Genomic DNA, 16,491 nt, shown 5'->3' on the forward strand with positions numbered 1-16,491 from the left:
CCTGCCATAAGGAGGCAGAAACCCCCTGAAAGAACTGTCGGCTGCATCACCCTTCAACCCCCATTACCCCTTGGCTCTCCAGTACGGCGGGTCACGTCCCATGAATCTGGCTGTCTACAGACCTTGGCATGCAACTCGGCGGATCAAGAAGGCCGTGGGCTCCTTGTAGAGAGCTATGAGCACTGCAGACCAGCGGGCTGTGCTGCCCTGGGGCAGCTGCATTTGCTACAGACCCTGACCTCTTTATTGGAAAAAGCAGCAGTGTTTAAAAGTTCAGATTAAGTCATTATTGTCTGATACCTCTATCTTGTTTTTCATGTCATAGCAGTCAATCAAATAATTAGTGGGCTTAGCCAAGTGTTTCCAAATTGCTCAAGCTCAGGATGAATTTACTGGAGGCTGACCTCATGGTGGCTTTTCATTTCACACATGAGCAACTTATTGATGATCTACAATCTCCAAACCAACTTTTTCCACTCATGAAGATAGCTTAAATCACCTAACGAGTATGCTGGCCTTTCAGTTTCACCACGTAGCTATAAGAGACCGCATATAAAGGTGCACAGTAAATTGTATATAGACAGGAGCTATGGAGTTGGCTTTGCACTCCTCAGTCATGCTGGTGAGCATCTATCTACTCAAGGCGTTGCGTGCAAGTCAAGGGCTGTCAGCCAGAGTCTGCTGCTCCTATCCATGCCTACTAGCAACTACTTCAGTGAGTAGTCCCTTTGAAATTAAGAGGACCATTTCTTGACTGAAGTAATATTTATTACAATGCCGAAGTGGTAGAATGTGACACTCAGAGGTTCTTATGACTTAAATTGCATTATAGATGTATTCGAATGATAAAAGAAGAAATAATACAAGGACAACAAAAAGATCCTTAGAATAAAATTACAGATTTATATTCTCTCTCAAACCTCCCATCGCTTATTGAGAATATGAGAAACACATAAACAAAGTACAAAATTAATTACTCCTAAAAACTGCAGCCAAGACAGCCAAATGAAGAGCTGTTGTAAATTCAAGAGCCAATTTTCCCGAGTGGTAGGTGATTGCTGGAGTTGTGAGCTCACGAGCCTAGCACTGTCAAAGAAAAGCAGTGCATTCATCACACCATCTCATCTCCATCTTTAATAGCAGTATGTTTTGTCAGGAAAACTAGTCATTGTTTATAACAATATATTTTAACAGGTATTCAAGAAACAGTTTCGCTCTTGCTGTTCCACTGCTGTGCAGCCAGGCTCCTCTAGAGCTGTTATTATCAAAACGCATTTATCCCTGGTTCTGGTACAGAATACAATAATCTGGTTATTTAAAAGGGAACCATGAAGCCAGTTATTAAACACTGAAAACTGTTCTGGGTGGGCCTAACACTCAAACCCAAAAGCCAGTTGTTTAACAGAGGTGTTTTAGGAAAAGGGAGAGCAAAATAGCACTTGGAAGGAGGGACTTTCGCACGCAGTATGAACTGAAGAGCTGCCACCTATCTTCAGTCACGTCACAGAAACATGAAAACACTCAAAAATGCAAAACTGGTGAAAGGCCGGACTGCTAAATTCTTGCATGCTGCCTTCTTTCAGAAAGGCACGCATTTTATCGCAGAATTCACCGGTCTTAGACAACTCTTGTCCTTCAGCAGGCATACAGCACCATGGCTGCACCGCGTCCCCCTCCCGCGCAAGCGAGCCTGGAGAAGGCAACAGAGCCTCAGGACATCCCGTGGCCATGGATGCTGGGCGTGGAACGTGGTCGTGGATGCTGTTTAGCTGTCAAAAATGCACCTGGCATGAGTACTCGGCAGCCAACAGTCTCCCACAGCGATTCCCAGGCATGTTTTGGAGTTAAGGGTTGGTCACAGATCAGACCCAACGGGGAGTCTGATGTGGCCGCCCTGGCTGCAGCCGGGATCTCTCGTAACCACCACACCTCCGGTCCCCAGGCACCTGCTGTGCTGAATCACACGATGCTGGCACCGGGTCCCTGCTGCCTGACACGCGGAGACGTACAGCCAACGCTTGCCAGAAGGCACGCAGAAAATCACACCGCTCCTCAGCACAAACACCCGCTTGCCACAGGCTGGTACCTCGCTGGCTGTTTCCAACATCCCTGTGAAACACCAATGCGAGGCTCCAGGTCTCCGTTCTCGCACACACCTGGTTTCCCCATGCCTCTAATTTAGCCCTTCCCTGTTCTCAGTCAAAAGGCACAACTGCTCAGACAACGGCAGTCATTTCTAGCCCCCGAGGCTGTGTGAGATGCCTCATTCTCTCGACTTAGACTTAAGTAGACCTGAGACTTAGGGAAATGCATAGATTTTTGGTTTTGAAACCACCTTGGTATCAGATGTAAGTTACATTACATCTAACAGACTCACTTTGCTCATGCTAAATGGCTACTTTTGCATTGCACAGCCTCCAACACCTCCAAGCGCTGTGCTGTTCAAGTCTCTCCGGGATTTTGTTCCAGGCAGAGGAAGAATCACAATTACCTTCATCAATGTAAACTGAGAAACACTGTCATCCAATACCTTTTGCTTGGAAAGTGAAAGCTTTGCAAAAGGCTGCGTAAATGTTATGCCACAGGTCTGTAAAGCCCTTTTTATCCCCACACAGGTTCAAGCAAATGTATCTGGAAAAGAAATGCATGGGGCAGTTTGTTGTAGGCTGCCCCTAATATCACATTCCCCAAAATACAGTTTAATTCTGTGGGCCGCTTCACTGGCTTGATTTCCCTATGTCTTCAAGCTCAGAACTTAATATAGGCTTAAATAAATCTGCTGCACTTTTTCAGTACGCTGGCGATAAAGATGTAAGAGCAGAAGTTTACAAAAACTATATCACAAAGCCAAAAGAGAGAATGACTTTCCACCACTGGCCCAACCTCAGCCAGGAGTTGCATCTGCTACCGTGGCACCTCAGCTGGGCTGCAGATTAACAGCCTGCAAAATGAAGACAATTAAACTCATTGCATTGCATTTCAGATGCTGTTATCAACTAAATGCTGCCTGTCTGATGAGGTGGGACAGTACCAAAGTACTTTTAATTGTGAGTTAATTTTCTCAAATTTGGAAAGTCCTCTCCTGTGTGGCCCCTTCTCCTCCCATAATGGCCACTTTTTTCCCCCTGCCCTTGGGACAGAAGTTTTGCTGCTGTGATGAAAATTAAGCCCAGGCAAGGCTCCTACAATGCTGGTTTTCACAACTAGGCTAATTAGGAGGTTTCTCACTACACCAGGTAACGTGCTTCACAATTTACGGCCTGCCACCTTACTCCTTCCAAAGGCTGGTTCTTCAGTAGTAGCACTGCTGTATTTGAGGCTCTGCTGGAGCAGATAGGATTATGTCATGTTCGTTATTCAATAACACCAATTCCAGTCATAGTACTAATTACAACGACACAAATTTATAATGATGGAAGACTTTTATGACTGCCCAACCTATGCCTGAAGAACTATTTCCTAGACTGGCTTCTAAATTAAGGGGGAAAGAAAAATAATCATAAAATGTCTCTTGGTTTTAAGAGCACCAGTTGTGGTAGAGCTCAGGAAGACAAGGTGTGGGGCTGGGATCCCACGCATAAACACGTAACTTCCTTCGGACTGTAAAACACCTAATAACGTAGCCGATGTCAATCAGAGCAGATACCTATATTACCAGGAAGGCTTTTAGACAGAGACACTGCACACACGATGTTGTCAGGTGTTTAGACCAAGTGACCAAGCTAGAAACCTACAGCCTTTCGGCAGTATCATCACTGTTGAATTCAGCCAGTCCAGTCAGATGTTGTTGAATATTATCAGCAACAGCACAGATCTTTGATTCCGATTTTCTTCCCTCCCGCTGTCGTTAACAGCACCTCAGGGCAGAGCGCTGAGCCGACGGGACTGCTCGCTGCCACCTGAAACGGCGTCTTGCTCTCCTGTCCTCAGTTGGGTTCCCTGCTGTCCAGCCCTCCATCCCGCGCTCTCCCCCACAGGGCTGCATCCCTGCGTCCCAGCTCCTGTGCTCACCCAAGTACCCAGCAAACCAGGGCAACGCACTCACTGGGCAGAAAACGGTTTGTTCCCCCAAACGAGGTAAATCAGGTAACTGTAAGGACAGACCTAGTGCAAACGAGAGGGTGAGACCATGTGGCCGAGACAGAAGGGAAGGAGGTAAAATTATTGCCAGCAACTGTTGGGTTGTCTCACTTATTTGATGTAATTTGCACTCCTAGGGATTATCAAAGTAAAAGGTAGGTTTTAGCCGTAATGAATAAATGATAAGGACTGGGGTTATTTTCCTGTTTGTGGTCAAGGAGACTGTTGCTTTACTACCTGTGAATAGGTCTGCTGTTTTCCAGTATCCTGTCAGGGATAATTAGGAAAAATAGCAACATGAAAAGGCCAGTTGGTGTAATACAGGCAGGGGAGAGGTCCCATGAGAAATTTAAGCAAGCTCACGTGCATACAAAGGCAGAATTAATCAGATAAACCAATGTTGGGAAAGAATACAGAAACCACATGAGAGGTATCAATTATTATGGTAAGGAAAAAAACCAAAATCAAAATCCACTTTCAAAATAAATGTGGCATTTTCATTCAGAAAATTTCTCATTTTTTCCTGTCCCACATCCTGAAGGCAGAATTCACAATACCTTTTGTTACGCCTTAAACACTCGCAGTTAATTTACATCATACATAGGCATAGCGAATGCATATTGCTTTCTTTTTTTCCTCTTCCAGTGGTGTTGATGCTCAGCTTTTGCAGATAATTCATCAATTAGGTTACTCACAAGGGCAAGGGACCGCAGAAGTGCCCATGGATAGGAAATGCACAACTGGGTGACTTAATGGTCCCGGCTCTGCCCCAGCCCCGGAGGGCTTCGGCAGCACAGTTGAATGAGACAAGAAAGGGAGCACAGGTTCTGAGCCTGCTGACTCCAGCTCCTCTAGGTACACACGGAGATCTTTAGGGCAGGGACTGTTTCTTTACTGGTCAGATAAAGCAGATTTCTTGAGTTACTGGGAACTCTACTTGCAGCATTTGCTGCGACAGTTAAGTTATGGAGATGGAGGAAATTAGCATCGGATCACATCGACCCAGGGCCGTGCGATGGGTGTGCCAGGTCACACAACAGGAGATGGCTCGCACAGCCGTCTTTGCTTGCCGTTTCTCTTTAGGATATGAAAGCTCAGGGTTCAAAACTGCTCCTTAGCATCCTTGTTGTTAAGCTCCCGACAAGGCTTCCCCAGCCACCCACGCACAGAGCATCCCTCCCGTCCCCCATCCACCCTCCCTGCCAGCTAGCAGTGGCTCTCCCGTCCTCAGTCCCGACTACAGCAGCTTCACTCTTTTGCAACTCGAGTTAGCTACAAAAGTGGCATGGAAACATTTTGCCTTAACATTGTACTATCTATCTTAAAAAAAAAGCCTTGTATGTTAACTCTGGTAGTTCCCTAGTCTAGGTCTCTCAGGCAATTTCATCCTCTAGAAACGCTCTCTTCAGCATTAATCCTTAGCTTGTACCAATCTACTTCGCACTACTCTTTCTGTAATTTATCTTTTCTTTTAACCTGCTAAAGCATTTGAAGATACAGTTTCTGTGAAAGATGCTATATGAAATAAAGACAAATTTTCCTGTACTTTTATCAAGCAATGAAAGAATGGTGGGAATTAAATCAATAGCCATTATGAAACATGAAACAAAGTTATTTAGAAGAGTTACCTGATTAATACATTCTTTCTTCTTTCATAATCTAATATCAGCTACAAAACCAGACCTAAAACAGCCAGGAAATTATTTCAAATTGTTTTACAAGCAAATCTTTACTAGAGTGACCAGTCTACTGAATGAAATAACCTATATCAAGCAGTTTCTGTGCACTTAAGACTTCAAAACTGGAGTCACCATTACATTGCCATCAGACAATCAATTTGATACATGTATAAAGGAACACATATTAAATTCAAGATAATTCATTCACTGATGAATAAATGCTTGTCTTGACTCAGTTAAAAATGTCACCGCTGATGAGGCACTATCAGGTCTCCTGGGAGCTTGGGAGAGTCTTAAGAGTCCCAGCCACTGGAGTCCAGCAGGTGCTACTAAAACAACATTGGAAGAAAGACTGAGCTGTACTTGGTTCACATTTTCCAAGACAAGACAGACAAGGCAACCTAGAAAAGTCTTTTTTTTTTCTTTTTCCCCTGAGGCAGGGTTAGTTGTATTAGCAGTGCTCTTTTAAGCCCATGCAGCATCTGTGAACCCCTGTTCATCCCAGTAACCATTACCAGTTAGTGATCTCCTTCTCACAGCAGTGCATCTCAGCTTCAGTCAGCTCCTTCAAACAGCCCAGCTGGATTTTCTCCCTAGTCTGAGCTGCTCCAACCACCCCAATGACTGACCCTCTCTAGCTCAACCAGGTGCACCACATATGCTGTGCCCCACCCATGTCTCAGCTGCTTTTAAAGAGACTGGTTTAAATAGCTGCTCTACTTCTCTTTCAGCCCATTAAATAGGGCACTGACCATGTGATCAAAGCCCTTTCCCCTCTTTCAGCCTCTTACTCTTAAGTAGAGGAGCACTGAGGCTTCCCAGGGCAGTTCAGGTGGTGTCTGCTTTTACAGGCAACACTGCTCTCCATCCACCTTCTCCTGCTTTTATGAGTCCATATTCTATGGCAAATCACATGAACTGATTCTAGATTACTTTTGAGACTAAAATTATTGGAGCATTTGGTATTATATCCTCATGACTTGATTCATTCATACAGATATAAGTATAGACTGGGGGATACCAAAACTGGGAACAGCATGTCTTCGCAAAGCAGATGGGCCTGTATTTGGGAATTAGCTGCGCTCTGCTCAGCAGGGGTACAGAGCGTGAACCCTCGGTATGTATTTCTGAAATGGGAACGTTGTGGTGCACCATCCAAAGCGAAGCAGTAGTTTCTATCCTGGCTGCTGGGTGGTACCAATTGTGGTGTTCTGTATGTGGTTCGGCTCCTAAGAAAATTCTCCTATGGGATAGATTTCATCATACATAATTCCAGCTACTTAAAATGTAAGAATTTGTCTCAGGTGGTTATCTGTGCTCCTCTGTAGTCAACGGAGAGCCAGACTCTTCCAGGTACCTTCTACACCTACTCTAGAAGGGGATGAATTACCTTCTGATGGGATCTGTCTTTTTTCCCCTGGCTATAGAGGGAGCCTAGCTGAGGAAGTGTCCGTGCTGCCAAAACCAACATCTTGTCAATACTTCTTGCATACCCTTGATGTTGGCGGCTCTGGTTTGTGCTTTCTCTTCTCCACTTTGGAACTTTCCTTCAGTCATTTGCCTGGGACTTGCAAGGGAGGGGAGTAATGAGGAAGGATGCCTGGGATTTGATGAAGACAGAGTGATGTTACACAGAAAAGAAAAAAAAAATATCAGCTGGATTTCACAGCTGGAGAAATGCTAATGGTTTTGGAACCAGCCTAAGCAAGCCTTAGTCCAGTAGATGCTTCAAACTGGTAAAACTTCCCCCTTGCAAACATCAACAAAAGCACTTATCTAAGAATGGTTAAAAAGGATTACAGATTTAAGGATATGAAATACAGTCAAGAAGCAAAACCTAAATACTGCATTAAAAGGAGAGGGGACAAAAGTGAAGCATAAATTTAGCTTCACTGATCAGCAGTGCTGACACTATAGGAATCCATCACACACTTCCTTTCATGGATGCTCTTTTACTGATTAAAATGGAACAAGCTCATTTCATCACTTTAAACAGAGGTAGCTGTTCAGAGCAGCATGAGAACAATAAACCAGAAATAAACAGCAAACCATGTGTCACAGAAGTTTATGCTTCCTGGTAAAAACTGGTGGCACTGACATCGATCCGGGCTACTACAGCTGACACTGTTTTAGCAGCAGGAACCTTTTTTACACCAAGTATGTTAGTGTCTTTACAACGCTACAGTGACTGCATCGTTTGGTTTTTTTCAAGACACGCACACTCTTTATCAGAAATGCATTACAACTAAATTACAAGCTTTCACGTAGTGCAGTTCTACCTGCAGAGTCTGGAAGACTGTATCTGGCCAACAGAGACACTCATCTGTTTGATTTGACTCCATTCTTCAACAAGAGGATCAGAAAGCGCCTGTCCTCTTCACAGGGCACAGCCCACCTCACCTTCTCCACCATGCACACGTGAGCGCTTATCCCGGATTCCTTACCAAGACTTTTTATCCCCTGCTCCTGCTTGCTAGAGAGAATAATCGATTTCTTTGTTGTTCCACAAAACACATTTTGTGGGTCATAAAGTTTACTTGTGTTTTCAGCTGTGTGACAGTAATGCTTTCATTACATAAACAGCACAAGAAAACAAACTGGCCATTAAAAAGTGTCCTATTATGCACTTAATGCTGTGTGCTGTTTCCAAGCACAGATTTTAAAGGAACCACATCCCAAAAGACTCCCACTTCGTAAGATGGAGGACTCAAACTGACTTGGTGGCTTGAGTCTCTGACTCAAACGAACAGTGCCAGCCTTCAAAGCCTGGAGTGCTGAAAATAAGCTGTGCTGGTGCACACATGTTTTCATATGTATATATATATGTACGTACGTATCTCCTTTCTGTTTCTACAGAATTTAAGCCTCCAAATAGAAGCCAAAGTCCCTCTTTCCTACATTTTTCCCTTTGGAACAACTTTTCCATTTCTTTCTACCAATGACAACGGTGAAAACATGGTAGTTCCTTATCTGAGACTGTGCTAATCCTGTGTCGGGTCACAGGCTGGGGAACTTGGGGTGGGCAAGACCTGAGATTGGTCCAACCAACAGACCAGCACCGGGTCGTACGAGAGGGAAAGAATTACTGTGCTAGGCGGCAGCTGGACATACTAGGTGGCATCTCTCTAGGTACGTCAGGCAGACACAGCCGTGACGATAGAACAGAGGATTACTACAGACTGGACTGTACTTCCCATTACAGCTTTACTACCTAAACCACCCTGGCAAACACAACTATAAAGACTGCAAAAAGCACTTTGCACAATAAAGACATAGCGTCAGTGGCACAGTGGCATAGACTTTTTTTGTCATTGTGCCAGGTATTTGCCAGCGCATGTCAGCTATAAATACATATATACATGTGTGAATATATATTACTTCTTACATATTATATGGCTATATCACAGTGTATTTATGTATTACAATATTTACATATAAATAAATATTTGCATGACTAGCTGATGAATCGGTACTGCTAAAATCTGAAAGCATAGACCTGTAGATACGTGACACGAAACGCGGATCCATAAGGAACTAGGCAGAGAAGAGCTGAACCATCCCCTATACCTCCTTTGGTAATTCACACGGTGAGAGCACCTATTTTTGTCTTTCAGTCCCTGAACTTCAAAGTTTTCGAGACACTGTGGGGAAACTCATACTACGTAACTTCAGGCATTTAACTCACTGACAGCACTTAGACGATGGTTTCATGGCATAGTGAGCTGATATAACACTTTATTCCTAGCAAAAGGGACAAGTCTTGTTCCCTCTTCCCGCAGACTCCTCTCCACTCTCAGCCATGCGGCCCCACCAGTTACTTTTGCTACGCCTGATGCTCACTTGCCTATGAACCTTTCACTCGCCAATCCAGTGGAAACTGGTTTTGGCTGGGACAAGGAAGAGGAAAAGAAGGAGTCAGCAAGATAGAGGAAGGAGGAAAGGAGGGAAGAGGAGAAAGGAAGACCTCTGTGTCAGTGGATATTTATATCTATTATAAATTGGAAATCCTCAGTTTAAATGCACAAGGTCGAAGAACTCCACCAAAAAAATTCCAAAATATTTTACTCGGTCCTTCGTTCGTGGAATCTATAATACTAATAACAGTAAAATGTCTAGCTAAAATAAATTATAAACAACTTTTCAACTATTTACATTTTTATTGCCCATAAAACTTTCTTTTTCTAATTTCACTTGCCTTCACTTTGGATGGTGCTTTCATACCCACAGACATACACCTCTCCTCCTCCTCTTCAGCTGAAATCACTGAGCCTTCAAAACATCCTTAGTTATTCTTCTCACTTCTACCCATGACTTTGCTGAATATTCTCCTGCATTACAAGGAGTGACAGATTTCCCAGACCTACCATGGATAGAGCACATTTGAAATCCTTCCCCAAAAGGATTAAAAAGGGTTGCAGATTCCTTCCAGAACCTAAGGAGAGAACAAGAGGCCCCCAAAGGGCCCCTCATTACGGAGGTCTAAGAGCTAGGCGTAAAAGAGGAGGAAGATGCTCTCAAAGAATAAGCTGCTTGATCTTACCAGCTCATGAGACGCTGTTATATTTTGAAAGGAATGCAGCCATGCTTGAGCTCATGCAAGTGTCAGTGTCAACCTGTCCTGATTAGCTTTATATAAATCTCCTTGTCTGTTCCTGAAATGTGCAGTTAGATCACACCACAAAATCTAGCACACATTTGACTGAAAAGATAGTAGGTCTTTTCAGTTTTAATAATTTTAAAGGTACTAAACAAGACAAAGATGATTGCTAATTTCTTCCATTATTAGCATTTTTACATCAGCAGTAATTGTTTTTCCCTGAACTATGTGAAATGTGAGGACACACAAAAATAACAACTGAAAAAAAGAAGTGCTGTTGACTTTCTCAGAAGCTTAAGTTCAGGGGAGAAATGATACCTCCGTAAGGACAAAGACTGCCTTTACATTATCTGCATTTCCCCTGCACTACAGTAAACACTTCTTCCATTTATTTGTGCAGGAACATCAAAGATAGTCTCAGGAGATCTACAGAATTTCAATGGGTTTTCTCTCTATGTAAACAAGCTGCTTTAATTAGCTTAATATGGGATATGGAATCTATCAGCAATTAGCATCTTTGATCAAAATCTGCACTAAAGCCAGCTTCTTCCAGGATGTTCGATTCGCATGAAAAAGTATATGAAGCACAGTATGTTTGAACAGAGCAGAGTAGCTATACATATCAGTATCTTTTTTTGGTGTACTTGTTAATAACCACCACCTCTACACAAAATATCCAGTGGGTATTTTCTGATGGATGTGATCTATTTACAAGATACATTGGTTTAGAAAAGCAAAAAAGGTTTGGCTCTTCTGAAAAGTGGCTCACACACGTAACTCCTTTGAAAAAGCTTTTCTTCTGAAACAGATGCAAGAAAAATATGTGGCAAGAAAATAATCAGAGATGATATTGTAACACTACCTCACATACATCTCAGCGCAGGATAGGAACGCACGCATTGTCAGGGATGTCTATCAACCAAAAACAGAAGGGAAAATTACTGCTTTGTTTCTCCAACTTCTGCTATAGTTGCTTTTCAGTACTTCATCTGAAATCTAATTATTGTTGACAGAGATCGGGAAGCAAGCATATTAAGGCACCCAAACTCAGCACCCCTCGAGAAGTCTGAAGAAACAGCTTTGCCTTTTCTGTTTGTGTGCAGAGCTCCACGCTTGAACCGCCCTCATGTTTTCAGATTCTGCTTTGGTCAGAAGCTATGTCTCCTCAGCTAAAATCACTACAACCATCTCTCTGAACAAGTCAAGGACCAGGTTGAGCCAGCTGAACATTAGATTTATATCTGAGTACGTCCCAGACATGTCAGCAAGAAAATTAACTGTGTATTAGCGCGAAGAAAAAACAAACAAGGCTCAGCAATGGATGGATTCAGGTCTCAGCCCTGCCGCAGGCAACTGTCTTCTTTGTAAGTAGTACTGAGGTTTGTGCTAGCTCACCTCCTGAGGGGTCCCTCCTGCTTCTCTGACCCCTCCTCATCCTCTCCGTCTCCTTTACACTCCCGTACCTCCTCCCACCCTCCTCCTGCCTTTGCCGCTCTCGGCCGCAGCCGCGGTGCTGCCGGGGTGGCTCCCATGACCCTATTGAGAGCTCTTGCGGGCAGCATCGTCATAGTGCAAATGTTCAAAACCCGCAGAGTTATTACGGTGCCCTGGCACCTCCCCGTCACTCCTGTAGGCACCACAGTTTCAGCAGGCTCTTTTGCAGCCCCGCGAACAGCACTGCTTGATGAGACTGGCGTTGGAAAGACGTGTGAGCGGAAACTGTGAGCCGGTGCTTGGTTTATCCATCGGGCCAGCTAAAACAACACGCGTGATGTCTTATCAACATTGCACATTAAAGAGTGCTGGGATTCGGGGTGTTGGCTCCTGTCACCTCCACATTTATGTCAGGAGGAACCTTTGACAGCACTCCCTCAGCACTGCTTACTGCTCGCAGCTCAGCTCTGCTGCCACGAAGCCCCCACCTTCCCCACCTCTGTTTGCAATTTCAGCATCTCATTTTCTACTCAGAAATACTTCGTACTTCTGAAGTACGTGAGGAAATGGCAAGCAAGCAAACGAGCAAGGACACTTCATGCCTTACAATCACACCCATTTGATTTGAGCAGTATCATATTTTCCACCCAGCCCGCTGGACTAAGTGTGCCTTTGGAGCGAAACAACTTCCAGCTATACTCTGTTCTTCGATCCACGACCTGCTTTGCAGGGGGCAAGAGAGGCAAAAAGGGACAGCAACACAGTATTCTTCCACTTCTGCTGTTTGCCAGTTAGAAACATCCCAAATCGGTGCAAATCTTCAGTCAAAGGGAAATTTCGTTCTGCTGGTGCCAAGCTCTGCACAGCAGAGCCAAGCACGAACGCTAAGAGCAGAGGTGAAATCACGCTAGTCACCGAGGCAGAGCCTGCTTCGGCGGGCAGTTCTTTTGAATTAAGGGGGGTACCTCGGTCAGCACATTGAACTCCCACTGCGGGCCCTGGGATGCCAAGAACGAGGTCGAAGAGGTGCAACATTATTCATGTCGTGTTCTAAGAACAAACCATTGTCCACTCTGCCTAGCTGCTCTCGTTCTTTCTCAAACCGCGTGCTCGCATTTATTGAGTGCTGGGGTTTTGCTGCACTAGTTCTGCTAATCATTACATATTTCATACGGCACTTAGCATTTCATCAACCGTGACTAAATCTGGACTTACAGAGGATAGGTTACAAGGAAATAGAACTTCAATACAAAAAGAGAAATGGATTTACAAAGAAAAGGTCAATTAAAAAAAATATATTTTTTCTAATGCAATTGAATCTACACTCATTTTCAATTTAAAAAAAAAAAAAGAAAAGTAGGACTGAGTCATTACGAGGGCCAGACAACTGTCAGAGCTACGTTGGGTTAAACTCAAATTATACTGCAGTAACTGCTCAAAGAAGTGCAGTTAAAATAGAAGCAACTGAGTAAACAATTTCTTTTTCTTCTCACCCCCTTTTCTCCTGCTGCAATGCATAGAATTTTTAGTTATGGGAATACGACATTTCTGTTACATTTCTGTGCTCATGTAAGTCTTTACAATCTTACTGATGGCTGCAAATTTGTTAAAGCCGTCCTAAATGCTTTCAATCGAACATACTCAGATCCACCCCAGGGAATAATTACTGCCCTCGGTTGTAGTGTGGCACAAACCCTTTCAATCTCATTTCCGTAATGTCTGAAAAGAAGCAGCTCAGCCTTAGCAAAGACAGGGTTAAAAGGCTTAGCCCACTGCGGCTGGTACTCAAGGCAAGAAACATAATTAAACTTTCTAGTTATTTTCTTGGTCTGTTCCCCAGAAACCCAACCTTTCAACAGCCAGAGCATCACGAAGTGTTATTAGCGGAAAGCAGTTTTCCTTGTTCCACGCTGGGAAATACAAACAGGCACTACTACCAAACACACTAGAAGCTTATTTCTCCACCGTCCTCGTGTAAATGACACAACACGCTGAGTATCACTTGGTTTAACCGCTGCTTACCCACCTCACGTCTTTCTCAGTCATTTCACCTTCTGCTAAGGACAGAAGCGATAGAAAACTAAGCGGCAGATTAGAGGAAAAGTGAAAGATAAAGCAACCTTAAAATGTCATGCCTGTTAGTAAAGTAGCACGAAGGCTGTGGAAGACAAAGCTATTTTCATCTGCCCACCATTCAGTCTGCAACTTGGAACCTGCCGTTCATCCTGGTCTCTGATGTAGAAATCCGAGGCAATAGCCCTGATTCTTAAAAGCAAATAAGCTGTTTGGTTAGTGGCAAAATTAACGAGGTCTGGCCTGCTGCAGACTTTTGTCTCACAGGTGATGTCCCACTTGGACTCTCTAGTGTTTAATACCAGGGGAGCCGACATTGCAGCCTTTACCACCGTGGGGGAACTAATTCATAACTCTCTCCTCTACCCACTTGTGAATTTTCATGAAACTTGGAAGGAATTGCACACCTTTGAAGACTCTACCTCCCTGCTGAATTTGCCTGAAATTGGTCAACACGTTCAAAAAACGGAATGGGGAACAGAGAAAGACACAGACAAACATCATGGCTTTATAAATCTCACGCCTTTGGGAAACCCAGCTAGAAACAAAAGTTAAAAGCAGGGGAATACTTGCAAATTCACCACTGAAACTTACAGGCAAATCAAAAAAAAGTAGCATTATGAAAGAAGTTTGCCTACAAATAGTGAGAACAAGACCGCATCTACGAAGAAGAAAACAGGAAATCACAGCAGACTACTTGTAAGTAAAGTAGTCACTTGTTCGTAAAAAGCAAGGTAAATCCATCATTTCCTCCTCTGAGCTTAACACCACTCTTGATTCATACCAATGAAGGCTCTACATTATGAAATTAATTATATTTCATGATGCTTGGCTATAATCAGTCTACTGTAAAGTGCACATTGGACATGCTGTTATTCAACCAAGACACCGCTATTTTTTGCCGAGAGCAAGGAAAATGTAAGACTTTTCACCAATCCAGTCCTACACACCTTCCTTTACCCAGATGCCCCAAGGACTTTCCATGACTTCCTCACGTAAATAAAAGCAAGGGGTTTGCAAAGCCAAGCTACATCTAAAAACAAACCACACAGTGTCATCAGATCTTGTCTGACCTAGCCAGGGAATCTTGATAGCAAGAGCTCGGGGGGTTTTTCTTCTTTTTAAATCACATAGTTTCAGAAAAGTGTTCCTAACTTAACTTCTCGCGCAGGATGAGATCACCTGTTACAGTTGAGCTGACTGTGTGGCTCGCTGCTGCCCAAATGGCAGGACCCACGCATTTTGTTTCTCTCCCCATGCTTTCCCAGTTACACGGTCCTGGCCAAGCTCTGGCACTCATCTGATCCTGCCCTGGGTCGATTCAACTCACTAAACCAGTAGGAAAGTAATTCAGTAAAAAAAAAGCAGGCTGCTGCTGTTAGAAGTGAAACCCTCCCTTGCCTTGTAGAGACAGAGTCACAGGCCAATTCATGCTTCTCTGAAACTTCTCAGAAACACTGAAACAAATGACTAATTTTGAGGCAGATGCAGCAGTTTTGAGTCAATTGGAAATCCCTGCTTTTCTTGCTTTTAAGCCATTCCGATATGAAAAAATGAAAACAAAAAGAGCTGTTACTTACCATTTGTCTTCTGTTCTCTACCAGGTGGATGCCAACAATCCCTAGGAAAGATCCAAAGCCAAGCTAAGGCAAAGAACAAAACCAACAGAAACGCATGAGGTCAGCTTATTTGGTCAAAGTACCAAGGCATTACAGGGGTGTCTGAGCTGAGGTATCGTACAGATGGGCTAACTGGGGTGGCTAGGGGAAAGGGGAGAAAAGTTACTGCTGGACATAAATCATATAATGTGATGAGGAAGGACCAGAACTGCAGCTCTCTGATATTTCAGAGCAAAACCTGTCATGCAGTAAACAGCAGCCTGCATAGATATACGCTCCTATGACCTGGCTACTGTTACCATAGTCACGTATAGGTTTACACACTGTAAAGCAAAAATTAAGCAAAGTAGGAGAAAAGAACACTTACATTTATCTACATTTACTATACATTTACTTACATACATCATTGTTTTAGCAAATTGCAAAGCTTTAGGCAAACAGTTTTCCTCAAAAAATGGATATGTTGCTGCCACGCGAGTGACCCCAGTTCAAACCCTTAGGGTTGGATTTGCTTTGTTTTAATGACCAAACACGATCACACCTCCCAGAAAAAGTCCTTGCTAAAATGCCAAAAGGACCAGTACAGTTACTTTCAACATGGGACAGCTGCAGCACCGACAGCCACAGAGGAGAGAGGAGGAAGGGATGTTGGAGTAAACTGGTCTTACTGGTCCTACCAGTGCTGCTTCAGCACCAGGCTGGCAGGAAAATCCCTCTCCTTATGATGGGCCATGAAGGTTTGGGGAGGCAGAAACCCCTTGGACTCGTGGTTAGCACGAGGTAAAGAAGTAACAGGCGAGACCAGCCTTTCCTCAGACCTTCCCGGAGTCAGGACTCCCACTGAGCTCACATGGGCTTGGAGGAAAGGGGTCTCCTCGGTGTCACCCACCTGAGATGTCGCTGGCCACGGACTCAGAAGCAGCCACAGGTGTCAAGAGGCTTTCCCTCCTTGCCTTGCCTGGCCGCACGCTGCCGTGCCATCACCTCCGTCTCCATCCCCCATCACTTC

At 44.0% G+C, this 16,491-nt stretch overlaps 1 protein-coding gene across 1 annotated transcript in view; it reads right to left on the reverse strand.

Moving 5' to 3' along the window:
- Positions 1–16,491, reverse strand: part of TMEM255B (transmembrane protein 255B) — a gene marked incomplete at its 5' end in the record, with an annotated part of 61,339 nt that overhangs the window by 41,182 nt on the left and 3,666 nt on the right. Inside the window, one exon of the mRNA XM_009698526.1 lies at positions 15,444–15,506. Coding sequence (XP_009696828.1) covers positions 15,444–15,506 — 63 coding nt within the window. The remainder of the gene's footprint in view (positions 1–15,443; positions 15,507–16,491) is intronic.

This window comes from Cariama cristata, unplaced genomic scaffold (genome assembly GCF_000690535.1).
Source record: "Cariama cristata isolate BGI_N322 unplaced genomic scaffold, ASM69053v1 scaffold5654, whole genome shotgun sequence".
NCBI lineage: Eukaryota > Metazoa > Chordata > Aves > Cariamiformes > Cariamidae > Cariama > Cariama cristata.